A 27753-nucleotide genomic window follows, 5' to 3' on the forward strand; every position below is an offset into this window, starting at 1 on the left:
CGCGCTCTCTCCTCACAGACCAGCTTGGTGTGTGTGTCCGGGCATGCTGCCATCCAAAAAACAGGAGCTGGACTTCCAAAGGATCCGGATGGAGGAATCTTATTGGGTGAGGAAAGTATCAGTGGGCGTGGCCTAATAGATGTCTGTTTTGGCTGGAAGAAAGATGAAGTTTTAGCAGATTTTCCATTGATAATCGGAAGTCCTACAACTTTTGTCATCGTTAGAAACGTAGGTAAACACCTTCATTACAGTTTTGAAAAGGGACGTTTTTTCTTATTTGTTCAACCCAGGTCGACGAGTTTAATATACAAGACATTATCTGCATCATGCTCAGAAACATTCAGCACCATGGATGGATTATTAAGCCACTGGATCCAAAGATGGCTCCTAATCACGGCAATAAAAAATGACTCACCTGGCAGAGAAAGATTTCTCCTGTAGAAATGTTTCCCCAGCTGCCCCCGCTCGCAAGTTCCACCTTGGTTTGTGGAGTTATATTGTTCTTCTCATGGCTGGAGAAAAGTTTAACAAACGTAAAACCTTCATGGATAAAAAATTAAAAGTAGGATGAGTCATAATTGACCTTATTTGCTGTGCGAGATGTCCTGTCAGCAGTTTAACAGATGTCTCTTCTGTAATGGTGGCCTATTTGGAAAATCCTTTTGGGTCACAGATGGGACAACATTTTTGTGGCCATATCCAAGGCTGCGTTCCTATGGAAGCCCTAAGCAGACATGCATCCTTGCATTTTATTTACTCAGTTTTTCTGTCGGTTGTTTTCTCGAGATCTCGACTTATTTATCTCGTTATCTCGGGAAAACAAAGTTGGTTTTCGCATGATAAGATTATTTTCTGGAGATCTAGAAAACAGTGTGACATTACAGAAACAGGACATGCTATGCTGCCATCGCCCACACTAATGAGGTAAGTTAAGCCTGTGTCTGTTTTGTGCTTTTTGAGTTACGATCATGTGACGTTACGGTGGTGCAGCGTTATCTTGAGATAATGGATGTATGTCCGCTTAGGGCTTCCGTAGAATTCAACCCTGACAAAGCAAAGCAAAATGTTTATTTGCCTTGGTGTGTTGCCTTTAAATTAATTGATACATATAAACACATGGCAGCTTATTGTGTCTTATACACCTATCAAACAAGAGAGAACATACCTCAAAGCCTGTTGCACCAAGTGACCTTGTTCAATCCGGAAAGTTCAAACTTTTTTTATATTGAATGTTCATTGATTTATTGATTAATTTACGTTTGGCACTTTGGACTCATTTTAACAAGTGAAAATTCACTGGAAACATGGTTGTTCATCTGATTAGTTATATTTGTACTTTTCCTCCTGTGACTTGTTACAATGTCTCTCCAGTTTCAGATCCTCCTGTTTAATCCGGCCTCCACGGTTTAGATGCTGCCGCTCTGCAGGGCAGATGTTGCTCATTCTGAAGCAAACACCATCAGGAATCAAATGGACCAGAGAGAGAGAGGGAGAAAGTGAGTGAGAGAGAGAGAGAGAGTGTGGGTCTGTGAATGATTTGCATAACTACATGTTCCTGTTGTTGAGATGTCCTCGTGTGATTACAGACACTGATGAATATGTACAGAGTGATTTATCATGGCAGGCTGGTTGGCGGTTGCAACACAAGAAACAATGTTTGAACAACTTGTGTACAACTTTAGTGATTTTATTTCCCTTAAACGGTTATTTTACCAACTTATAAAAACAAAGTGACATCCAGTTAAAAGCCGACTTGTAAATCACATTCCTCAACCATTATTTTCCCTGACTTTTGCCTTAATTACAACACAGCCGCTCTTAAATCAACACTAAAAACTTGATTGGCATCATTAAAATGTTCCTTTTTTAGTATTTTTTATTTCCTTGTATTCAATTTGTTGTAATTGGTCACACATTTTGGTTCAGCTTGGATTTATTCCTTCATAAAACACTAATGAATAACACTCTTCAAAAATATACAAAAAAGGACAAAAATTCAACATAATCAAGATTATTTATATGGGAAGACAAAATACAAACAATAAAACTATACAAAAGGACAATAGATATAATGAAAAACAGTCAATGTGTATGCATAAAACTGGTTCATCTGTTATGTTTTAATTCATTTGTAAAACAAGAAAACTGTTATAGAAGTAAAAGACTATTCTAAATCTACTTCATGCTAAATATCAAGTACCGGATGTGTTTACCGAAGGTCTAAATAAATGTTAAAAAGTAGGAGTAACCAGGAGGAGATCAAACTCGACAGCAGACCTGCTTGAAAAACCAGATTACTTTTTCCCGTGGGACAATTTAGCGTATTTTATTCATAAGAGACAAACAAAAGCTGTTTGGGAAAAAGAAAAATCACCCAAAGTGTCGTTTGGGAAGCGCCAATTCATCCCCAAAAAAACCTCCTCCCCTCCCCCACGTTGTGCTTAAAAAAGAACAAGTCCATTCACCAGCCATCGCCAGCCATCTCAATAGTCTGTGGAAGGAGGACGTCATTACGCGCCAACAACATGCGTCGGCGCGGTCAAGTGCCACGCGCTCGGCCTCTCTTCCGTTAAGCAGATAAAAGGTGGCATCTGTCTTTATTGTGCGGGTAAATCCCCTCCGCCATTGACCGCGGACACTTCACATGTTGATGAGGAGGAGGATGTATAGACAGAGGCCCCTGTCGCTTTGTTCCCCTGAGGAGGGGGGAGAGTGGGGGGGGGGTGTTATGCAAATCAAACAAACCGTTTGTGATTTCCATCTAAGCAGACAAATAATTATAGGATGTTGGTCAAACCGACAAAAGTGGACAAAAAAAAGCAATGAAACCTGCATGGATTTCCCAATATTTAAGCTCTGGAAAAGTTAATTTGTCTCCCAAAGTGGAAGCAATCTGAAGTGTTTTGGAAATTCCTCATATTTCAGCTGACTTTACAAGACAGACCGTTTGTGATTTCCATCTTAGCACACAAATAATTATTGCACATTGGTCAAATGCCACAACTGGACATTTGTTCCAAGGTTGGACCAATAAATTGACTAAACTCTAGAAACTGCATGGATTTCCTCATATTTAAGTTCTGGAAAAGTCTCCCAAAGTAGATACAATCTAAAGTGTTTTGGAAAATTCCCCATATTTCAAAAGGCTTTACAAGACAAACCATGTGCGATTTCCACCTTAGCAGACAAATACTTATTGCATGTTGGTCAAACTCCCAGAAGTGGACCCTTGTTCCAAGGTTGGACCAAAGAATTGATTCAAACTCTAAAAAGGGCTTTGATTTCCCAATATTTAGGCTCTTGTAAAGTTCAATTGTCTCCCAAAGTACAAAGTGTTTTGGAAATGTCCCCATATTTCAACAGGCTTTACAAGACTTATATGCAAATGTTTGGTGCAACTGGCAAACTCTCTACCCAACAGGAACCCTGTGAAAAACATAGGAAGAGGAAGGACGGGCCTTTGGTTTATCTAAACTAATCAACAGTGTGGGTCAGATGATACTCTATTCAAAGCACTGGCTGAGTGGTGAAAGGGGCCCGGTGCTGATTTGCATAAAAGTCGTTGGGAAAGTTTTTTGTCATGGAGCAATAAAGGTGTGTCCAACACAAAGCAGAACAAGAAGAAATCTAGTAAATGAGAAGCTGTTATTCCAAGCTAAACCAATTGTTTGTGACATTTCTCACTTTGGAAAACTTTAAGAATCATTTACAGGTTTAATGAATCATCCGAGGATAACAAAACAAGCTGAAGTCACCGGAGCTCTATAACTCAGCACCTCCTGATTGATCCAAAACCTTACTCCATAGATTCCGGCACCACCTCCCATTTTCAAATAGGAAAAAACTAATCTGCAAGTGTTTGGAGGAAGACAATTGGAGCCAAAAACAAATTACAGCTCAGTGCTGACAGGGGAACCTCTGTTGACGATCATTTTTCCTTTACAGAGTACATTGCATCACACCACTGGTTTATGTGGGATTTTGACATGACAGAAAATCTCAATATTCTGGTTTCTATGTAATTTAAGCTTTGCAAACAGGACTGCAGTTATATCACAAACTGTGTCTTGACTAGGACCAGTTGTGCCCCAGAAAAATACCAGTTTCTGATACCGTCATCTGATTTTAAACTTTTTTAACAAATTCTCTCTACATTTGTGTAATTGCAGACCAATTAGGCCATATTCACACGACTTTCCCCGAGGACTAGGAACTTTTGGAGGAACTCATTTGTCCCTGCATTTCCCCTGCAATACCATGGTCTGGGGACATTTTTTGTCTCCAAAAGTCCCTGCTTGTACTTTCCAAAAGTACAGGAACTTTGGGGTATGGGGATTGTAGCGCTGGATTTTATTTTAACCACAATTTTCCTCATTGTCCTTCTCGGCAATAGACCATTAAATGGTAATACCTGAGCCATACTGCATGCCTGAGCAGCCATTGTGGATCGCGGAACTTCTTGCTTTTCATTTTAGCGACCCAGACGCACCCGGAGAGTTGGCTGGTCCCCAGAGGCCAGACCTTTCTCCAATGCTGATATCTTAAAACTTTGTGTCCAGGTGTTGGTCCAAGAGGCAAAATGACCAAGTCATCAAGGTACTGGACATCAGTTTAAAACGATTGATGGGGTTCTGGGATTTCGGTTTAAATGGGCGGCTGTGGGTCAGTGGTAGAGTCAGTCGTCTCTCGATTGGAAGGTCGGGAGGTTCGATCCCTGAAGTGTCCTTGGGCAAGATACTGTACCCCCAAATTGCTTCCGAATGCATACGGTGCATGAATGAATGTCTATAGATCCTGTTTGGAGACTGGCACCTAGGCCTGTGCCGTCAGTGAGTGAATGTGAGTGCGAAAGGGTAAATGTAAAAGCTCTTTGAGTGGTTGAAAGATGACAAAAGAGCTTTATAAGTGCTCCATTTAACTCTGCAAAGATACTCAAAGAACCCTGTTAACCTGCTTTTTTGGGGGTTTTTGTTGGTCAGAACAAACAACCCTTTTGCCAGTTGAAAATTGTGCTTGTAGATGATTCTACAAAACCTCAAATTATATTCAATGGTTGTTTGATTTATGTCCAGTGCCAACATCTTTAACGTCCTCTCTTTCCACAATATTTGTGGCAACAATTGCAAAGTTAAAAGTAGGAAAACAGAGTGATTATGTCAAATAGACTATGGCGAAGATAATTGAAGGTTTGTGGCAGGACATGAACTCTGGTTTCCTGTATGAAAGTTGGACTTATTTTTTAACCTAACGTTATAAAAGCCATGTGACTGGACATTAATCTTGAGGTGCTGAATCATCCAATACTTGGGTAAACTGTTGGGATGCTGAAGTGTTTGTCGAGACCGATGACATGGGAAAGTTTTGGTTTAGAATCCACCCATATAAGACGACAAAACATTGGAGACATAGGTCCAAGAGGTTCATAGATTTAGAAGCGTTTTGGGATTTTTTTGGAGTTACGTATCTTTTGTTTTCCTTAGCTACATATCAAACTGTAAACAAGCAAAGGACCCAGTATCCTTCTAAAATAAGATCGTTAGGGTCACGATGGAATCCAATCTCTTTGGCTTTTTGAGAAAATGCGATCCAGCGGTGCCCCGAATCCTCTCGAGGCCCCTCAAGTTTTTCTAATTTGACTCTGCTGTGCAAAAGAAAACTACATAAACACACACAAGACTCTCACGTCTCTCATGTTTACAGCCCCCTGCCCGGTACCCGTGTAAACCCCCCACCCTCCCTCCCTCCTTCCAGTTTATGAGATAGAATTTCAATCGTCTCTCCTTTTCCGAACTCGTAAACGGTGTAATGAGTTTCATTTGCTTCGGCTACGTTGGGCTCAAACCGCCGAGGTGACCGCAGCCGTGTTCATAAAGATCACAGGGAATCCTCACGCACACACACACACACAAAGGAGCTCACTTCTGTTCGGCACATGCCAGCTCTGACTGGTGACTCCTACATTTGGTGTGAATTTCCAGGCCATTAATTTGAGGAACATCACTTCTAAAGGAAACTGGCCGACATTTGTGGTTCCTCTTTCAAACGCTCTCCATTAAAGCCTCTATTAACCAGCCCACACTGCATAAATCACTGTGGAAACGCCACAAAGACACATGACAACAACATGCTCTCCTGTCTTTTATTTCAGAAAACGCCCCTGGTATGTACATCAAAACACGGCAACAGATTAAAAAAAGTCATTTAGTGAAAACAAATGCAGAAACATAACAAGAAAAAACAGCTTACATAACTTCTCAGACAAGTTTAAACATCCCTGCACAAGAATCCACGTTTGTCTCCGCGGGATTAAAAAATGTTGGTCAAATGAGTTTTGTACAAATTGTTGTCTGAAACAAAAAAACATTATTTTAACTTTGTAACTAAGCTTAAAACAACATTCTTTAATGACAGCAGCTTGTTAAAGGTGAAAGATAAGGCAGGATTTTTGGGATAAATGCAACAAAAACATAAAAAAAGAAGTTTAATAATAATAATTATATCGGATTTAAGTGACTCAATGTGTTTTGTTTTAGTACTTCGACAATAAAATCTTTACCAACGGTCCATCTTTCCACCACATCTCGCAGCGGATGGAGTTTATAGACGTATGGAAAACTAACGCAGTTGTTTTCTTTCTTTTCAAGGGTCGTTCAAGGTTTGCTTTTCCCTTTAACTGTTTGCTTGATTTGTTAGTATTGTCTAATATTCTCCTCCTTGAAGGTGCTTGGCGCTCGGTATTTGTGTACTGATGTTGATTTTAAGTACTTTGTAAATAAAGTTTAACTGACATACAAAGTAATCAGAGGACCGTTTGGATTTTTATGGAAGAAAATATCTCATTGGAAAGGACTTTAAAAACTGGGACTGATCGATGCAGTCATTCAGATAATTAGTTCCATATCTAAAAAGTTCATCTGTCAAACGTTGATAACAATTAACGCTCGCGTCGAAATCCCCACACGTGCCTCGGCTTTGTTCTGAGGGGTTAAACATCTTTTGGTCTCCGTTCAGTTTGATGTGCAGCTGCGCGATGTGACTAATGTGCCACATCACAAACACGACAGCCGCGGGGGAAATTAGACAGCATTTTTTCTGATTTTCAAAACTTTTACAGATGTGGAAATAATGTGATACACTTTGCAACTAATTTAAGAAATGCGTTTTAACGACTTGGAAGGCGAATGCAGCTGCCATCAATTGTCTTTGGGATGTTGCAGCTACGTTTAAAAGGAACGACAGTCGAGATTTACAGGTTTTGTTTATTTAAAAAAAGCGGGACAACTTTTCCAATAGATTCAAGACTGGTAGTCGAATGATGACTTGTTAAGAATATTTTTCCTGTCCTTCAATTAAATCTTTCAATCTTTAAGCAGCGGCCATGTTTGTTTATTAATCTGGAATTAATCCTTTCTTTCTTCCCGAGTTTATGACTTCTGCTTTTATTTAAAATCCTATAAAAGTTCACGTTACTGTCTGTCGATGGAAGAAAAAAAAGAACCCTTTTTAACTTTCCCTGCATATTTTCCTCTTACTCCGTCCAGATGCTTCGTTTGCAGATGTTGCCCAGGGGTCAGAACATCTGTTTGTTTGTTTGCAAACTTCCAAATGTTCTCTCAGTTCGTTTCATGGACTTCTGCGGACGTTCTGGGCCTTTTTCAGACGCTAGGCGTAACGGGGCGTTTGGGGAAACTTGTCTGTTTTAGTGCTTATCCGACCTCGAGGGGATGAAATCACAGCAGCACCGCGGCGAACGTGAAACCGGACACCTGAAGAGTCTGTTTTAACGTTTTAGTTTAAAATGTCTCCGTCTGATAGGATGTACATAAACGCTTCCAGTGATACCAGAAACTGTACATACACACATTGAACTCTCTCATACACTCGAACAGACAAACTTTTTCCTGAAAAACAAAAGGATTAAAAAGAGTGAACATTGTAGAGCGACCACATCGCCCCCCCTCCTCTTATTAAACTGTTTTCCCCTGGAAACACTCGGCTAATGTTTTCCAAAACCCTCACCCGCTCTCTTTTTCCTCCCTTCATCCCTCCCTCGTTCGCTCCGTGCCTCGGGGCCGAAGGGGTCCGCTCCATATTGTCTTCATTAAAGCCGCCGAGCCTCGACCTGGTTTGGAAACTGTGTGTGTGTGTGTGTGTGTGTGAGGAGGAGGAGGCTGAGGCTGCTGACTCCTAAACCACATTCTTTAAATTCCCTGTAAACAAGAGAAAGAAGGAGAAATGAGAGGGGTGAGGATGAGGAGGGAGAAAGGGGAGGGGGAGGGAACAGGGGTGAAAACACACATGTAAGAACACACACACACACGTCTGAGGAGGAGGAAGGAGAAAGGGTCAAATTCATCGTGTTAAGTGGGTACAAAAAGAGGCTAAATACACAGATTAGACAGCAGGAGAGACCAAAGATGGAAGCAGTGTGGAGAAGACACACACACACACACACACACACACACACACACACACACGTTTGTGTCAGTGAAAATGCAAAAGCACATCTGGCCGAGGAAATACAAGCATGCAAAAAGGGAAATCGATATGGAAATGACAACATTAAGCACTGTGACTTCATTTGCATGACACAGATTGGTTTCCACCTAACACACACACACACACAATAGCTGCATTATAAAGTCCAGTCGCCAGTTTACTTTATATGTTACACTGCTAACAATGCTGCTTTGTTTGTCTTTTGTTATGCTAAATAGCCTGATTGAGGGAAAAATCAACATGACACACACACACAGAAACACGCACACACACACACGTGACGGCGGATGAGTAATTGCTCTGACAAACGCGGCGCTGCACTGACGCAGCGAGGGAGGATGTCCTGTTTGTCGGCCATTGTGGAGCCGTCAGTCAGCTCCTGTCATGTTCTGCTCTCGACAACAACAGCAGCTTTATCAGGCTGGAAAAACTAAACTGTTTTTTAATGCCTGCGTGATGTTTCCTCCGCCTGCTGATAGCTCTGTTTACGCTCTATATTCATGTCTTAAAGGAGGTGACAACATAACGCTCTGGATTCAGGCACTTCAGTTGTTAACACATTGGATACAGTTTGTTTTTGTTGTATTGGAAACATAGACTGTATACAAAGATGGCCCAAACCCTCTCTATCGCCCCCTTCTGGCTGGCTGCAGTATAGCTCATAAAGCCCGCCTCCTCCATGTTAACAGATGGGACATGAGTCAAACTATAAAATCAAAATACACGTCAAATACATTTTTCTCAAATATGGTTTCTGTTATTATAGTTAGTTCTTATCATGCTGATTTATGTCCAAGTGCATTTTTCTGATAAGTTTACTTTTAATTAGTTATTTGATGCTGTAAAAAGGGGGTGTGGCCAAGTGATTGACAATTCTGTCGACAAATCAGGCTCCTGCAGCCGATCTGTTCTGGGTTAGCAGAGTAGAGGAGGAACGGCGAGAAGAGATGTAACTAAAACAATCACTACAGTCATTGAACTTTCCATACCTGTGAACGTTAACCTCAGACCAACACAGGAAGCTGTTCTGCTGTTGAACACGTTTTTCGGTAAGTTAAGTGTGTGTTTTGGTTAGCGGAAGTGGCTACGGCTGCTTTAGCCGCCATTTTCTACTGCGCAGTCTCTGGCTCCAAATGACGTCACCATGGCAAGATGGCAGCGCTATTTTGGTATCACTGTCGTACAATGGGAGCAGATGGAGACGCTTCGTCCATCTATATATACAGTCATTGGTTGAAACCATCGGAAACGCACAAAAACCTCAGCCTCTTGATTCACTTTAACAATGACACTACGTTGCCACATGACATAGATGATTCTGCAGGAAAAAAACCACAATGTCATCTGTCTAAAAATGTAACTTTTGCCACATTGTAGTCATCGATTTGAAACATTTCTTCTGCTTCAGCCACATGTTGGGATGAAAAGAGAAACTGACTGCTCAAACTGTGCTAACTTTCCAAAGTGATTTATGGAGCTTTGAAGCTTTATTGAATGCCAAAAGTCTGCACAAACTCAGAGCCTTGGAAGTCGTACCAGAATTCAACAGATTGGATTGTTTTATACAATTGTTTAAAAATGGTTTTAATCAGTGGAAACATGGATCTGGGGTATATGTAAATATGTAGTAGTGTCCTGTTATTGTTGCTGTTTAGGTTTGATGCCTTTGTGTCATCTTTAACACTTATCATTCCTACAACTATTACCAATTAGAGTGTGGGGAATAAACTGTTCCAGCCACTTATCTATATTCAGTATTCTTGCTAACTACCGTAAAAACGGAGGGAAAAAGGTTCTACAGCTTTTTATTAATAAAAACGTGTCTAAAAGTTATTCCAGCACTATTTCAATTTATTTTCCTTTGACACACACAAATTACAGCCTACCATCTGTTTTCACCATGTCGAGTTTGCATTGTGGAAGTTATCTCAGCCTACGGTAGCGTTGATTGTTGTGAGGACGGTTGGCTGCACTTGCGATCATGACGGCGCATTTCCGTGACGAAGCGTTAGCTAGATTATCGCGCCATCGTCTGGGTAAAATAATGTAACACAATAAAATAACTCTTTGGTATATTGGTTGTGCTGGTAAATAGGACACAGCCCACTTTTTGGATGAAAAAGAAATGCGTCATAAACACCGAATATTACGGTAGCTTTCGTAAACTCCAAATACACATGTGGTGTAAAGGTGTTACATCTGACTTACACTATTGGAGAACTATGGTGCATCTTTAAACCTATTTGATACGTTTCTGTGACAATAAATATACTAGAACAGCAAAAATAAAACGATGCTATGGCAAGTGAGTGAGTCATGTTGGATTTTATGTTTATACTTTATAAAAACTCTATTTTTTAAACCTCCAACATTCTGTCTTTTGGCCGCCCGTTTAGCTCAGCGGTTAAATCACACGTCCGCATGTACAGAGGGTCAATCCGTGGCGCGGCGGCCCCAGCCTCGGCCCTTTGCCGTGTGTCATCCCCACTCTCTCTTCCCCTGCTCAATAAAGGCGCAAAAGGCCAAAAAAATAATCTGAAAAGTGTATATTTTTTTGCTTTTTAAAAAAACCCACAGAAACACAAACAATACTGGTTACAATACAAACTTTAATTGTTTTGTTCTTTCACTTCCTCTTTGTTAAACATGTTAACGTGCTGGAAAAAGGCTCTCTGAAGACATTACTTTTTATTATTATTATGTATCGTTTATGGATTCAAAAGTTAAGTAACAAAAATGTTGCAGATTCTTCCTCTTTCCCCCTCATCCCTCTGCTCTTTCTTCTCGTCCATTTCCAGATGTAAACAGTAAATTCTGCTAAAGTGACGAGCGGCCGCGGGGCCTCTGATATTTACTACCTGCACACGTTAATCTATCACAGCGTCTGTGGGTGGGTGAGCTACACACGGTGATATTTCTCATATTCAAGTTTGTACATCTATTTTCTCGGAGCATATTTCACGTCCTGGGTGTGTATCTGTGTGTGAATGTGTATCGTTTTATTTTGACAAGCAGCTTGTCAGCAGCAGCGGGGAGAATTAACGAGCGCGAGTAGCGGGACGTAAAGATGCTGCAGTATCTCCGTGCTGACACACACAGATAAGATACAGTCACACACTCACGCAGAACAGATGAAGCTGAACACACACGCACACACAGTCGCACACGCAGCCCCCGGGGAAATCACGCTACCAGAGTCTCGTAAACACAAGGAGTTGTGAATACACAGTCGGACAGCTGCTGCCGTCTCTGACAATCGCCTAATAAAAAAAAATCACATTTTTAATTAACACACACACGCTTAACAAGCCTCAGCGAGTGTGTGTGTGTGTGAGGAAAAAAATGAGTAATCCCCTGGAAACACTCAACAAAGCACATTCAGTCAAATGTTTTTATGTGTGTGAATGCTTTTACACTGTTTATTATTTGTTTATTAAAGCGAGCGCATTAAGTGGACAATTAAGGCTTTAAGTTTATCGGCACGAAAATAAAAGCCGACATGTTTCTTGATGTCTGTTAAAGAAACATGCTGGCTCTGATTATTTCTGCAACATGAGCTGACTAAGTGATGATTTATGATGACATTTCAGCTACGCTAGCAACATGATGCAATAAACGCTAATGTTTGGTCCAAAGTTAAATATCTTGATAACTGACTTTTATGTAAATGCTTCCAAAATTAGCAAACAATTTCATGACAAATATCTTTAAAAAAAAAAAAAAGCTAAGTTGCTAACATAAGCCAGCTTTAACTGCTATTATTATCGTACCCTTACAGGAAAGTCAGTAAAATATGCTAGTAGCATCTTAACATTGAGCGTTGTAACATCCTGACATTAGCATTTAAACTGCTGTTTCATGCCTCATGACGCCCCAGAGTTTTATACAGGCATGCAAACAGTTCGTCTGCTTATAGCAGGCAAGCTAGCAAACTGTATTCATATTTCACTTTTCTAAATAAAGTAAACTACAAAGTGCTTTTCAGAAAAAATACAAGAGACAGAGATGTGCTAACGTTAGCATTCAGCTGAGCTTAGGTATAGAGGAGGCTGACAAAGCCTCTCTATATAAAGCTAATTCTGATTGGGCTGAATGCTAACTAACGAGAGCATACTATTCTACCAAAGTTAGCCTTTAGCTCAAAGCTAAGCATTAGAAGACCTAAGTCCGAGTCAGGGCGCTAGTTTATCTCAGTTGGTAGAGCAGGCGCCTCATATACAGAGGCTACAGTCCTTATGCTTATAGCAGGGAAGCTAGCAAACTGTATTTATCCCTTATTTTTCTAAACAGTGGGTAAGAAAAACCTCACTGAATAAAAAGAGAGGAAATTGGGAGTGCTAATGTTAGCATTCAGTTAAACCTAAGTATAGAAGAGGTTGAAGTTAAAGTCTTTTCAAGTGTTATAAGTGGAATGCAAACTAATGCCAGTATGCTATCGTACGGAAGTTAGCATTTAGCTCAAAGTAGAGCAGAACCTAAAGACGGCTTATTAACTGTAGCATAGACTTAGTTTAGCTAAGTTTTGAAATAAAGAATAAGGTCGACAAGTAATGTAGAGCTAAATCTGACAAACGTTTTGCTAACGCTTTAGCATTGTTAGGTGCTAACACAACCTTTCAGCTAACCATGGACATGCAGGGTTCGTGAGGTTTACAAATGTCATCCTCAGCTGAACTTTCATCCGTCAAAGCTTCACATTTGTCAATCTCACTTTCTTTATTTCCAGACTTAGCTGAACTTCCATCAGTCAAAGCTGAACGGGTCTATTGAGGTTTTGTCCCAAAATACTTCCCGTACAGACAAAGACTGTTTTATTTAGCTACAAAAAAAAGGGTGTTTTCCATTAGCGCTGCTTTCAGGACAATATTTACTTTCTCTTCCCTGCCTGTGACAGCCCATTTTTCACGCATTAGAAAACTGTTTGCACCATTTCCTGTTGGTATTTTCTCACACATTCATACACCGCAAATAAAACGCGGTCTGCACATATTGTGTTTTTGTGTATGATGGATGTGTCTTCGGTTTTTGGCACAACACATCCTGAACGAAGATGAAAAAAGGAAAGGATTACAACTTAAAGATTCAAATCTTTACGGTCTGTTCGTGCCAACGGACGGAGCAGATGTGGGCACACACACACACACACAAACATACATACAAAGTCACAGTGGCCAGTTTCTCAGGGAGACCAGTGTTTATAAGCAGCACAGCCAAACCAGAGAAACACTTATCCACCCCGATGATGTCATGTGGAGAAGTTTGCCTAGAGGTGTGTGTGTTCATCTGTGTTCGTGTGTGTGCATAAGTTGAGTTACACATGTAGGTCTTTTATTTAATCAGAGACAGATACAAAAAGACACGCACATTTACTTGTATATCTCATGTTTTAATGCGCCTAATTCTCCTTGAGGTTTTGGTGTCTGCTTGTTGTGTTTTGAAGCGATTCGTGACAGAAGTCGAAGTAGTTTCTGACATGACGGAGAGCAAAAAGAGAGAGCATAAAAATAGAACAGCTGTGACAGGTTAAAACAGGGATTAAGTCTTGAATGAAAGAAAGAAGTGTCTGCAGGAAATAGAGACGCAGGGAAGAATCCAGAGTGAGAGGGTGACAATTAAATGATTGTTTGGGAGAGCTACATGGGATCCTCCTCGTCCAGGAGCAGTTAATAAATAATTCAACTCCGACTGCAAAAGCAGGAAAGAGAGCAGGGAATGTGATGGGAGAGGCAGATGGGATGCACATTTTCCCAGTTTCTCTCCATCTTTTGGCCTGTCTGCGTTTCAATTCTCCTCTCTTTTATTCCCTCCATCCCTCTGTCCGTTCACCAGTTCCCCGTGTCGCCCCTAATAAAAGCCGTATGACTGGAACCCAGCGATACTCTCAGCCCCTCCGGTTGTCATGATTTAATGCGAGCCAACAGCCCGACTGGCTTTCGGTAAATAAACTCCTGTTCCCGCGTTTTAGATGGGACCTGGAGTTTCTCAGAGCGCCGAGCTTAATGCTGTTTGGATAAACCTCTGCTGCGTCCAACAAGGTTGACGAGCCGTTGTGTTTAATGACGTTTAAGCTGCTAATTGATACCACGTCCACGCTAATGTTGGGACAATTTGAGCACGTTTTCCCCCTCTGTTTTGGCTTCCATTCACACTCAGCTGAAGTTTTCCACAAAGAACTGAATAATAATCAGCCTCTCATAGACACGGGTGAGTATTTCCAAAGGCATAAACACTTAAAAGCTATCACTGATCACTTAGTGCAGCTGGTTACATAATACAAGGGTTGTCGCCAATGGTGGAGAAAGTATTCAGATGTGTTTATGTGGATGTCCAGTCATTGTTAAAGCTCATGCTCAGTACGTGCTATATTGACCGGGAAAGCCGAGTTCTTCTGCTAGCAGAGCTGTGACCGCAGTGCCTACAAGTTACAGGATGAAGCCCAACACGGGGTACATACTAGAAGATAATCAAGACGATTTTGGGCCCGACAAAAGTAAGCAAAGTCCTGATTATTTGATGGTTCTAAAGAGGATCTCTCCAGATGTTCCTGTGGTGTGAGGGATGTTCAGAGTGATGTTACTTCCCCTGATCTGCTCGGAAGAACGTCACCGATTTCAAGTCTGACATCCCGTTGTGTGGAGGGAACCCCGAGGACAGCCGAGGATGCGCTCTGTGGATCGTCACGTTAAACCAAACGATGCTGACTGAAGAAGGAAGCTAAACAAACGCAGCCACGGCGACAAAAGCAGCCCACGTTCACGCCGTCTCCACCGCTCCTTCCACAGTTTGTTCTTTGTAAATTTTCAGTAAAAGGTCCAAAAACTCAATCATTGGCAATTCTTCCTGCCCGTCGTCCGCCATGTTTGTTTACTCTAAAGTCTCGTCTGACCGCGAGAGATTTCCAGCTGTGAGAGTCGGACTCTGGTTGTTGGTGAATGAATCTGTCATTCTTTGTCGTCGTGTGGGTGGATCTGTTAAGATGTTAAAGACCTTTGGCGTGTCCCAGCCTTTACTCGGTTGCATTTCCTTCCATGATTCTCGGCTCGAAAAATTCAGCGGAGGCACTGTCAAAGTATCAGCCTCTGCACTCCTACTTTGGGAAGCCATTCTCCCTGTTCGTAGTGGATGTTGTTTGCTAGTTTGCAGTACAAGCGAAGTCAGAAAATACAAACCCCATTGATTGGGATTGAAAGGCACTTAGTTACTACATAAGCAAGAAGAAGAAAAAAGGGGTTTTAGGCAAAATTTTCTAAATGGGGAAAAGCGCTAAAATAGCTCACCTGAGACCTCACTTGAATTTAAGGTAAAAGGAGCTCAACTTTATAAGAATATTTGATGTTTTTCAAGCTAGTCTTGACTTCTGAGGTTTGGAGAAATAAAGGCTTTGGTTTTAATATATAACTGAATAAAAGAAACATCGAGCGCAACATAAATTTTCAACATGAAACAAAGTGATGCGGCCAGATTGTGGCCTTCTTTCATTCTTCCCAGAGTCTCACCAAAAGCCGCAGTGTTGCAGCACCTTTGATTCAATCAGACGCACACAAGGAGAGAGGGAACGGATGACTGCTGTGTCAAATCAAATGTTTCACTGACTGAGGGAAAGGAAGGAGGATTTCCTGTTGGTCTGCGGTTAACACTTCAACACACCGGATCTTCAACATTTACGAGACACAGAGCGATCTTTTTTTTTTCCTCCTCTGGCTTTATAAAATTTGAACGTTCGGAAAATGAACTCGACTCGTACTCCCGAGCTCACCTCCTTAAAATGGTTCTCCTGCTGCTCAACTTGTCGCCCGAGTTTCACCCTGCTGCAGGATCTCTCCTGGGCGCTGCGGGCTGTCAGCGCCGAGACCAAAGGGCCCGGCTTCAGACTCAACCACATGATACAGACGCACACATTCATATATATCTATATATGCAAACAAACGTACAGAAAGAGTAGGATGCAAAAGCGGGAAAATACCACATGTATCAGACCCAGACTGAATCTGAATGAGGCTGCGGGTAACGGGGTCGACAGTCCAGTTACACACAAAAGGATGTCAGGAGGAAGAAAGAGAAGAAGACATACTTTCATCCCCACAGAGACGTATGGAAACAAGAGCAGACACATGAAACCACACATAAGAAGAGCCACATAAAGGCTTTAGGCGAGCGAGGGTTCAGGCACACACACACCTGTTTACCCTCCACACCCACACAAACACACCTGTGCATCCACACAAACACACCTTTGATGGTGCTGACGACCTGGTCCAGGTGTTTGGTGTCGTTGCGGTCTGGTCGACAGCTTGGGCTTATCTCCAGCGAGTAGTCGGGTCCGTACTCTGTGAAAAACTGACACACAGAGATCACATTACAACGATTATTATTACAACTTCTGGATTTATGAGTTTTAGAGTTTCTTTTCACTTCGCAGTCAAACTTTCATCCCTCACATCTGCACACGGTCGCTGCAGCCGACAGCCAAAGAACACTTTTTCCACTTTGTCTCGCGTTTTTTCCGAAGAATGCGGCTGCTTTCCTGGAAAATTTGGACTATGAAGAGTTGGATTGTGAAACCGACTGGTGATGAATATTTACAAGTGCTTTCATGGATATTTGAAATTTATTCAAAACTTTTGAAAACTTCAAAGACTCCAAAACCAGACTCTTCTCTCTACTCTGCCTTTATAGATCCCCATATGGTGGCATATTCAGGTGAATGTCAAGTAGCAGTAGTATTAATATTACAAGTGGAAGCAGTAGTAACTTTACTTTTCTGTTTGAAATACTTTATAGTAGGGATGCACGATATTGGATTTTTTGCCGATATCCGATATGCCGATATTTTACAACTCATTCAGCCGATTACCGATACCGATATTTTTTCCCTGCACACCTTATTGCAGAGATCATCAACTCTCTTCTGTGTTGGAATTAGCGTACAGTATAATGGTGATACTCTTATCACATTTGTTACAACGGTCGGGGTGACGGGTCTTGAGATGGTTAATCAAGTTTGTAGTGTTGAAAGACTTTGCCTTGGCTCCTCCTCGCATCACCGAAGCTGAGCAGTCATTGCAAATAGCAGTTTTGCTTTCTATTTCGGACACTTTGAAAAACTTCCACACCACGGACATTTTGGCTTCTAACTCTGTCATGCTGCAGGTAGACACATGTGACGTCATCACGCTGCGCTGCGCAGGTCTTCTTCGCGCCGGGGACATTGCGCCGAGGTCAGGCATTTGATCAAGTATGCAGCAGCCCATTATTTTATCAGTTAATTATATCGGCGTGTTGGCCGATATCCGATAGTTCATTTTTAAGCCAATATCGGCCGATACCGATAATGTGCCGATAATATCGTGCATCCCTACTTTATAGTGATATAAAACAATACTAATAGTGCTATGCCAAATTCTTTGAATAGAAGTGCTTTGAGCTAATGCGAAAGCGTTATTGCCAACCATAATCACTTTGTAAGTGTTTTAAGCTAATGCTAAAGCGTTATTGCTAACCATAATCACTTTGTAAGTGTTTTGAGCTAATGCTAAAGCGTTATTGCTAACCATAATCACTTTGTAAGTGTTTTGAGCTAATGCTAAAGCGTTATTGCTAACCATAAACACTTTGTAAGTGTTTTGAGCTAATGCTAAAGCGTTATCGCTAACCATAATCACTTTGTAAGTTTAGCGTGTAAGCGAAAGGGTTGGGTCGGTGTAAAATCTTTAACACATGTTTGATATTTAACCAAACAACACACAAGCAGCCGTCCAAATTGGAACATAATTCAGCATCCTCCCACGGCTGCCATTTTTCTATGACTTCACGCTCAGGGTGGGAACATGTCTGCAAAGGTTCTCACGCATCCAGGTCATTGAAGCTTAATCCAAAAGGAACATCTTGAAGGAAGAAGTTCAAGAACTTTGACCAATTCCAGCTGCCTTTTGGATTAAGCTTCGAATGACTCACGGTTGGAAGCTCGAATACTAATGTGGCCGTTTTCCAGGTTGCAAGTCATGAAGAAATTGGAAAACTGACACATTTTTATCATGTAGAACGTTCTTGATTGGTCAGCAAATGAATAGAGAAAATCTGGAGAGAAATACAGCACTTCAGAGAAAAACAAAATATTTGACATTCAATCAAATTACAGCTTACAATACATTAAGCTAGGAGTTTGAATGGTAAAATACCACTGAATGTTAGCTGGGAAGTTGCTGTATGCTAATGGTAGCGAATGGGTTGTGAAATGGGTTGTTTAAGCTTGGCCCCATGCCCCTCCAAATGTACACTGTCAAAGGTCTTTTCAGTTACTCATCAAACGTGAAGCGGTGGAATCATACCAGTTGTCAAGTTACGTTCATATAAAGCCAGAAATACAAAAGGGCAACATTGTAGCAGCATTTGAGCTTCTCATCCCGAGCTTGATCAAATTTGTCAAGTCGAATATTTCTAAAGCCTGAACTCACACTCGGAATCACGTGAGCCCAACGACCCACCAACACCAGAGGGTCCCAGGTTAACGATGATCTATATAGGCTTATATTTCTAGCTCCGCCCACCGTCAGTTTAGAACTGAAGCTCATCCAAACTTCAACCAAGTCCAGTTACCTTTTGGATTACGCTTTGAATCAAGGTAAATGTTGTCTCACGTGGTTTATCAGTAGATCAAGCCAGTTCAAATTGTCCACCAATCTGAACTGGAAATTGACCCAACTTGAGCCACTTGTTCTGCAGGTATTGGTCAAGTTCCAGCTTTGACCTGATGATGGCACAAGAGGAGAAGTCCTCCCAAGAGAATCGTGACCGCTTATACCGAATTTCAAGACAATCCATCAAATAGTTGAAGAGATCTTTCTCTCAAAACCACAAATATAAACCTCATGATGGCACTGGAGCAAAAACCAATCCCATCAATGTCATTGGGATTTATCGTCTGGGCACTGGGAATATCTGCGCAAACTATATGGCAATCTGTCCAGTATTTGATGAGACATTTCAGTCTGGACTAAAATGGCAAGAAACAAACATCAGAGCCGTCAGATGGACACATGTTTCTGATATCTCCTGAACTCATTGCGTTGTCTAGGAGTTGCATTAACACAAACAAATGTTTGAGACAGTCGAGTCTGGTTCATGTACAGAAAAGAAAATGTACCGCAGAACAAAGAAGAAGAACCACAAATCAGACAGACTTGAACTCGGCAGGCTGGGCCTCACCAACACGAACAAAAAGAAGATGAGATGATTTCAGCAAATACCAAAGTCTCTTGGCATTTCATGCAGAGTCGACCAATTCCACGAAACAAAACCAGCCAATATACTGGAAGAAAAAAAGAAAAGAAAAACAGGTGGGAATCCAGAGAGTGGGTTCAACCAGAAGTTAAAACCAGAGCACGTCAGTTGAACAAACATATTTAAAGGGAATTTTTTCGGGCCGTGACTCAGTGCCATGAGAGCAAAACAAACTCTGAGGCCAGGTCTGACCACAAGTGCGTCAGTCCACTCGCAGCGACTGTTGTGAAAGCCTTGGACTGTAAGGACTCAGCAGAGCACACAGAAGGAGACATTGACTGATTGAGACCCAGACCCATACTCCTCTCTACAGAAGATGCTCAGTGTCTGTTCTCAATTCCTATTGAAAAGTTGGGCATGAATGTTTCAAGTCAAGGTCAATGTTTTAGCAAGCTTTCGCATGCTTCCCAAGCAGATGGAGTTGGTCTCGTCCCATATATAACCACCTACAGAGAGTATGATATGGGTCCTTGTCAGTCAGTGTACCTTAAGATAACAGTGGTTTCACCAAGCTACATCCATAACATTTTTTATCTGAATTACTATTACCATCGGTTTATAATTTGGCATTCTTAAAGTCTTAGAGAAATATAGAGACACCATGCAGATAAATATTTGCTGGAAAGTACATTTTGTTCATCATGGCCAACTGTTTGCCTCCATACTAGTCTTTATGCTAATCTGGGCTAAAACATCTATCTGTCGGAAGTACGTACAGGACAGGTGGATGCAAATTTGAACAGGTAATTGTATTTTGAGGGAGTTGGCGTTAAAATTGAACGTATAATAGGGGTGCAACGATTAGTCGACATTGTTAAAAAATGATCGCCCGGAAAGCGGCAGGTAAACAAAACACAGCAAAATGGCAGCGGCCGATGCAACACCATCCGTCCTAAAACTTGTGAAGTCTGGGAGTATTCCACCCTCAGTGCTGCAAAGAAAAGGATCGGCTGCAGGATCTATACGGCCGACCTTGCTCATCACGAGAGCGCGTCGGTAATGCTCGAGCATTTGAAGAGAAGGCATGTTGGAGATGTGTTCTTGATTTGATTTATTTTTTATATCAGCACTGTCTGTCCTTGGTTGATTAATCGTTTCAATAATCGATGACTAATCGAATATCAAAATAGTTGCATGAAAGGTGAAAAGCTACTGAAGAAAGGTATTCGTGCAACATCGATTTTGCAAGCGAGCAAATATCATCGCCAACAAGGAATGTGAATCTAAGGGCTAAACTTTCAGTCACAGCACTCAAATGCTTTTTCTTTATCTTCCAAGAAAACACCGCTCTCATTTCAATAAAGTTTGAAATGTTCAACTTTTGCTTTGTAGTTTAGTCGTGTGTCAACTGCAATGCTTTGCCAACTAAGCTGTTTGTGTTCCATGGGAACTGGGCGAACTTTCTTGTGCACTGTATGTTTTTAACATTGTAAAAGTTGCCCTACAACAATAAAATTGACTTGACTGATTTATCGAAGATCTATTACTTTCTATAATCAAGTCTGGAAATGTCAGAAAATATTGAAAAACTTCCATTACAAGTTCCTCGAGTCCACTGCGCCGTCCTCAGATCGCTTGTTTGCCTCACCAACGAGCCAAAGCCCAGAAGATTAAATTTCAATGAATAAATCCCAAAAGCTGGAAGGAGTGAATGTTTGGCATTTTTGCTTGATAAAATAATTTAACTAGAAGGCCACTTGGAGAGCGCAGACCTCTGCCAAGGACATTAGTCCGGCTTTCTATGATGTGCACATCTGCAGGAGACACCACTTTATAAGTCTGGATATTTGTCCAAACTATAACTTCAATTTGATTAATATTATTACTTGTGCATTGCTCAAAATTTAATAGATTCTTCCTTGGTGAATGCTCTACCATTCCGCCAAGTTAAATGAAAATCCGGCCTGTTGTGTTTCTGTAATCCTGCAGACAAACAAACAAACTTAATCCGATTTAACAGACGTAAAGATTATCGATTCTGAAAGTTTTTGTGGACGCTTTGTCTCTTTAATTTGATCTTTGAACAAAAACTGCTCCGCAAGCCTTCCCCAAAAATGTCTCCTCAAAAAGTTGGCGATGGGACCCTGCAAACATCCCGTAATGATTTCTCTCTAATGCCACGGTCATTTTAAAGACGGGGATATCTTGTTTGTGATTGAACCTCTTTAGTGGATTAGATGGATGTCATTGGAGACGACTTCAGACGTTTTGTTGGCAACACACACACACACACAGGCCTGAGCAGATGTACACAAGCACACACAGCTGAGCCAACATGCAGTAGGAGGATACTTTTGTGTACTTGAAAGACAAAGACGACTCTGTCTTTGTTTAATAACCTCATATGAGAGTGTGTGAGTCAGACAGAGGGAATGCAGGCTGGTTTGTGTGTCGTAAGATTTCATACAAAGGTAAAGCCCTGTGTGAGTGTGTGTGTGTGTCTGTTTCCAATTAGCTGCGATGAGTTTTCTGTGTCTTACCTCCGGTCTCAACATGAGAGAAGTGACTTAACACACACCCGCAATGTATTCCCATGAACCCAGTGCTCTGCCTCCTGCTGAATCGCACACACGCGCTCCTGCTGCCTGCTTGTTTGGCTTGGATGACCACGGGGAGAGAAGCGAGAGGAAGGGAGGAAGAGAAAGGCTCAGACACTCCTAAAAGAATGTTTCTGTAATATTACTAATAATTCTTAGACTATAACAACCTTTAGAAAGAGATAAAAACGCTAAGATGGAGAAAATGATTAATTATACAACAAAAGAGAGACTGTAGCGCATGATCAAGTGACGCAGCGCATCTACGTCACCTGGGCAAGGTCAGGAGACAGAAAACACCCGCTGACCGGCTCCAGTGTCTCCAGCAGAGACGCACAGGGAGATAAATGGTGGAAGGTCTCGGATTATTTACCATGGCGCTTAACACGGACCCTCTGCCCATCACTCACTGTTTGTAAGCTTGTTTATATGGGGAACAGTGGCCTTGATGCAGAGAATGCTGTTTGTTTGTACATCTAGATCTCTTTTCTAAGAGTGTAATAAGAAGGCCTAGAAAAATCAAATATAGACTTTTACAAATATAATATAAATCATCACTTATGGGCCGCTATACATGTGTTGGTGAGTGTGTGTGCAGACCCTTCCCTCTGCATCTATTCTGTTGTTTTGCTCTGCATGGGATGTTTTCAGGAGAGGGCGCTGTCGTGGTTCCCCGAGCCAATCACAGCGTATAGGTGTGGTTTAATTTAGCAACTGGGGCCCATTCAGACAGGCGAACATGGCGAAAAGAGCGATGCAGAGTTGGCCTTCTTTCTGTCAGACAGGTAGGTCGGACAAGCTAACCGGCGCTTAGCATGCTAGCGCAGGTTAACCGTGAAGCTCTCGGTGTTAGCTGGGCGGGGCGGGCGTGTTCTCGCACGAGAGAGTGAGAGTGAGCTTTGTCTCCAAATTTACCTCGATGTGAGATCAAGAAACAGTGCGAGTGTTTTCCTGTCTTCATCTCAAACGCGATATGTCAACGCTACTCTGACTTAAAACCGACAACAGCAGCAGTTTCAGTAGAAGTTCTTGTTCCTGAATGAGGACCTTCAGATTCCACTCGCTGCACACCATGGAGCGGCCTTCCTGCTGGGCTCCTGACAGCTCTGTCAGCCAAACACTTAGTCACTCGAATGTCAGAAGAGGAGGTTGTACTGCACCCACGTCTGGTTCAAAAGGAGTTTAGCTGACCTCACCGTGTCGGAGCAGCCAACTGACAGGATGTAGCACTGCCCTCCAGTTTCCATTAGCCTTTTATGTTTGCATACGTTGCAGGTAGAATCGGGGTTAGGTCATTTTAAGACAAGACTAAGTTTGTTAAGTTTAGACAGTTTGACATTCTGTTGCCTCTGTGTGCAGTGATGCAGCTAGAGAGTCAAGTTGTCGACTTTACACAAGAACATTTATCTTTCTGTGTCTCTGCAAGCTTAATTGTATGTTAAAAGCCAGACTTTTCCCACATATATAAAGATGTCCTGAGTGTGTATCTGCATGCATGAGGCCATCTGTGAGCAGCCGTGTGTGCGAGCGTGTTTGTTTTCACAGCGATCAGCAGGATCTCCAGTTATGAAGGATGCCGAGCTGCACAGCGGAGGGGAAAACGTCTCTGAAAACAAATGGACTGTGTCGGCTATCAAGCTGCTATCAAATAAATGTTTTCCAACACGGAGAGAAAAAAAAACACAGTCACATACCGCACGTACGCCTCCCTCTGTCTGCGTTTGGACTCGAGCCCAACCTCCATAGCTCTTCATTAATCCATTGGAGGGTTGATTGGGGTTGTTTTGGTTTATTTCCGAACATATTAGACCTAATCCAATGCTAGTGCTAACAGTAAACACACACACATGTATTCCTTTCTTTGCATTGACTAGCATGGAATCGCACCGCCCAATATAAATTGCTTCGCATTAATCGGAACCCACCACAGCCCGTAATAAATGTCGAAGAAGATTGTAAGAATGTTTCTCTAGCTGATTTTTACAGCAGTTTTACCTCTGCCAAGGAGATTAGGTTTTGGTCCCTGTTGTTTGGTTTTCAGCGAGATTACTGGAATACTGGAGCGACTTTTATGTAACTTGTTGGAGGTTTGTAGCATGCGCCAAGGAGCAAACCATTCACTGTTGGACCGCATAAGAATCTGACTCATAAACAAGCAATAATGGACAATCAGCCTCAGCAGAGGTCTTGGCTCTCTAGGATTGGTTTAAAAAACACATTTTATACTCGACTGTGATCCAGTTAGTGTGAACATACTTTTTGGTAAGTTAATATGGTTTTACGTGTAAAAGTGTTGTTTAATTTCTCTGTCTCCTGTGGCTGGCTTTAGTTACTTTTAAGGGAATGGAAAGAGAAGAAGAATTCACGGAAATGACTTTGACTAAACTCCAAAGCCGTTGGGTTCATTTTAATTTTCCTATTAGTTGTTTTTAATGGAGATAAGACCTGATGAATGATGCTCCATCAATTTTCCAGGAGCAAGCCGGTCCATGAACTTGAAAGAAAAACAGACTTTCAAAAGACACCTCCAACATGACTCCCAAAAGGAAACAAGACAGGAAACAGGCAGCTCATTGTTGGTACACTCGCTAACCACTTTCGCTGCCGTGATTCATCAAATAATCTACAGCAGCAGAACTCTCATTAATATATGAATATCAGCCAATTGTTGAATAATAGTCAGCTTTCCTATCATTTTGTCAACATTCAAATCCCCCTTGGTCTCTGCAAATTCAAACACTCTCCTGATGTGATGTTTCCGGCGATTGAGCCCGTGACTCTGGGAGCCGACACATCCCCCGACGGCAGCGAGGGGCAGGACAGGAAGTGGCTGCAGACAGGAAAAGAGGAAGTAGGAAGTAAAGAGGCGGGACGCTTCCCCGCTGCCAATCTGGGAGCAGAGACGTCCTCCCTTCCTGTGTGGCTCTGAGACGGACACACATTTGTATTTCCTTTTTGTTGCTCTCACTAGAGGCGAGGGGAGATACAAGTCAGCCATTGGATGAATACAGATACATTTTGGCTGTTTTTTCTTTATATTCTACTAAACAGTTATTTAAGATCGAGCAGGAAGACTTTTTGTACGGACACAGAAGCAACAAGATAGCCTGGTACAAGACTTCACATTCTGGGTTATACAGATGTGTTCACCATCTTAAATAGAACTAAAAAATGGTTTAGCAACAATCGCTTCTTTATATACTTTACTACAGTCCACAGAAGCATGTCCTAAATTAGCTCCTCTGTCAATGGCAGACAACAACCTCATAGCTAATTGCTCATACTAGAAAAAATAACGCTACAATTGAGAGGCTACACAGTGAGGCTACACATGTGAGGCTACAAAGTGAGGCTACACAGTGAGGCTACACAGTGAGGCTACAAATGTGAGGCTACACATGTGAGGCTACAAATGTGAGGCTACACAGTGAGGCTAAAAATGTGAGGCTACAAAGTGAGGCTACACAGTGAGGCTACAAATGTGAGGCTACACAGTGAGGCTAAAAATGTGAGGCTACAAACGTGATGCTACACAGTGAGGCTACAAATGTGAGGCTACAAACGTGAGGCTACAAATGTGATGCTACACAGTGAGGCTACAAATGTGAGGCTGCACAGTGAGGCTATACAGTGAGGCTACCAATGTGACACTACACAGTGAGGCTACAAAGGTGACGCTACACAGTGAGGCTATAAATGAGATTCTACAGATGAGACGCTACAAATGAAACGCTACACAGTGAGGCTATACAGTGAGGCTACCAATGTGACGCTACACAGTGAGGCTACCAATGTGACACTACACAGTGAGGCTACAAAGGTGATGCTACAAATGTGACGCTACAAATGAGACGCTACACAGTGAGGCTGCAAATATGACGCTACAAATGTGATGCTACACAGTGACGCTACAAATGTGAGGCTACAAACGTGAGGCTACAAATGTGAGGCTACAAACGTGAGGCTACAAACGTGAGGCTACAAATGTGAGGATACAAACATGAGGCTACAAATGTGAGGCTACAAACGTGAGGCTACAAATGTGAGGATACAAACATGAGGCTACAAATGTGAGGCTACAAATGTGAGGCTACAAATGTGAGGATACAAACATGAGGCTACAAACGTGAGGCTACAAATGTGAGGATACAAACATGAGGCTACAAACGTGAGGCTACAAATGTGAGGATACAAACATGAGGCTACAAACGTGAGGCTACAAACGTGAGGCTACAAATGTGAGGATACAAACATGAGGCTACAAATGTGAGGCTACAAATGAGATGCCACAAATGAGACGCTACACAGTAAGGCTACAAATGACACGCTACAAATGTGATGCAACACAGTGACGCTACAAATGTGAGGCTACAAACCTGAGGCTACAAATGTGATGCTACACAGTGACGCTACAAATGTGAGGCTACAAACGTGAGGCTACAAATGTGATGCTACACAGTGAGGCTACAAATGTGAGGCTACACAGTGAGGCTACAAATGAGATGCCACAAATGAGACGCTACACAGTAAGGCTACAAATGACATGCTACAAATGTGACGCTACACAGTGACGCTACAAATGAGAGGTTACAAATGTGACGCTACAAATGAGATGCTACAAATGAGACGTTATATCCACATGTGACGTAATGTGGTGACTGTGCAGGAGTATCCTGTTTTATGTCCGTTTGAAAGTCGGTACAACCTTAGTGCTGCTAGATATCCACCCATGCTACACAAGTTTGGATTAATGGACGGTTTGAGGAGACATTGTCCTTGATGAGATGAAGGTCGGAAACCCATTCTCTGCTTCCTTTGCTATTAAAGTTTCCCATCAAGGAAATAAGGCTTTTAACTTATGTAAACAATTCAAGTCATCCCAGATGAGTGTTAGACTTCATAGCAGTTTATCCAATGTGAATCCAGATTGAATTGGATGTAGATAAAGTTCCACCTGAACACTTTTACTTCAGAAAAAATAACTTGGAACCAATTTAAGTGGTTGTTGGATGTGAGAGTCTGAAAAACAAGCGTATCCAGGTGCCAGTTTCCGTTAGGAATATTTTTAGCGCATACATTATGTTCTTCATGGGCCTGCAGTGGAAACAGGAAGGAGAAGAGAGACAGAAAGAGGGGAAGGTACTGTATGTGACAAAGGATATGAGCTGGATTTACACCAGCAACATTGCGAGTACATGCTCTGCGTGTTGGCCCGCTGAGGCAGCAGGGCAGCCGCAGGAAGTTTGGATCTGTGGTTTGTTTTTATCGGAGCAGCGCGGCCGGGAGGAACTCAACTGCTGGGAAATGACCGAAGAAAGAATTAAAGGGGAGGAGGGGTTGGGGCAGAGAAGGGTTGAAATATTCAAACAGCCCAATGGAGAGTTATAACTGTTTACCAAACACGACTCTGTTATGAATAACTGTCTCCCAAATATGC

The 27753-nt window shown here is 42.0% G+C and overlaps 1 protein-coding gene across 1 annotated transcript in view; it reads right to left on the reverse strand.

The window, feature by feature from the left end:
- Nucleotides 1-6133: 6133 nt before the first annotated feature.
- hdac8 (histone deacetylase 8) overlaps nt 6134-27753 on the reverse strand; it is a 36111-nt gene continuing 14491 nt past the window's right edge. The window contains exons 10-11 of the mRNA XM_069672313.1: nt 16731-16836; nt 6134-8210 (exon numbers count right to left, since the gene is read on the reverse strand). Of these exons, the coding sequence (XP_069528414.1) occupies nt 8188-8210; nt 16731-16836 (129 nt within the window). The 3' untranslated portion in view covers nt 6134-8187. The remainder of the gene's footprint in view (nt 8211-16730; nt 16837-27753) is intronic.

This window comes from Semicossyphus pulcher, unplaced genomic scaffold (genome assembly GCF_022749685.1).
Source record: "Semicossyphus pulcher isolate SPU_LCO1_2020_fin unplaced genomic scaffold, fSemPul1.0.p SCAF_21, whole genome shotgun sequence".
Taxonomy (NCBI): domain Eukaryota; kingdom Metazoa; phylum Chordata; class Actinopteri; order Labriformes; family Labridae; genus Semicossyphus; species Semicossyphus pulcher.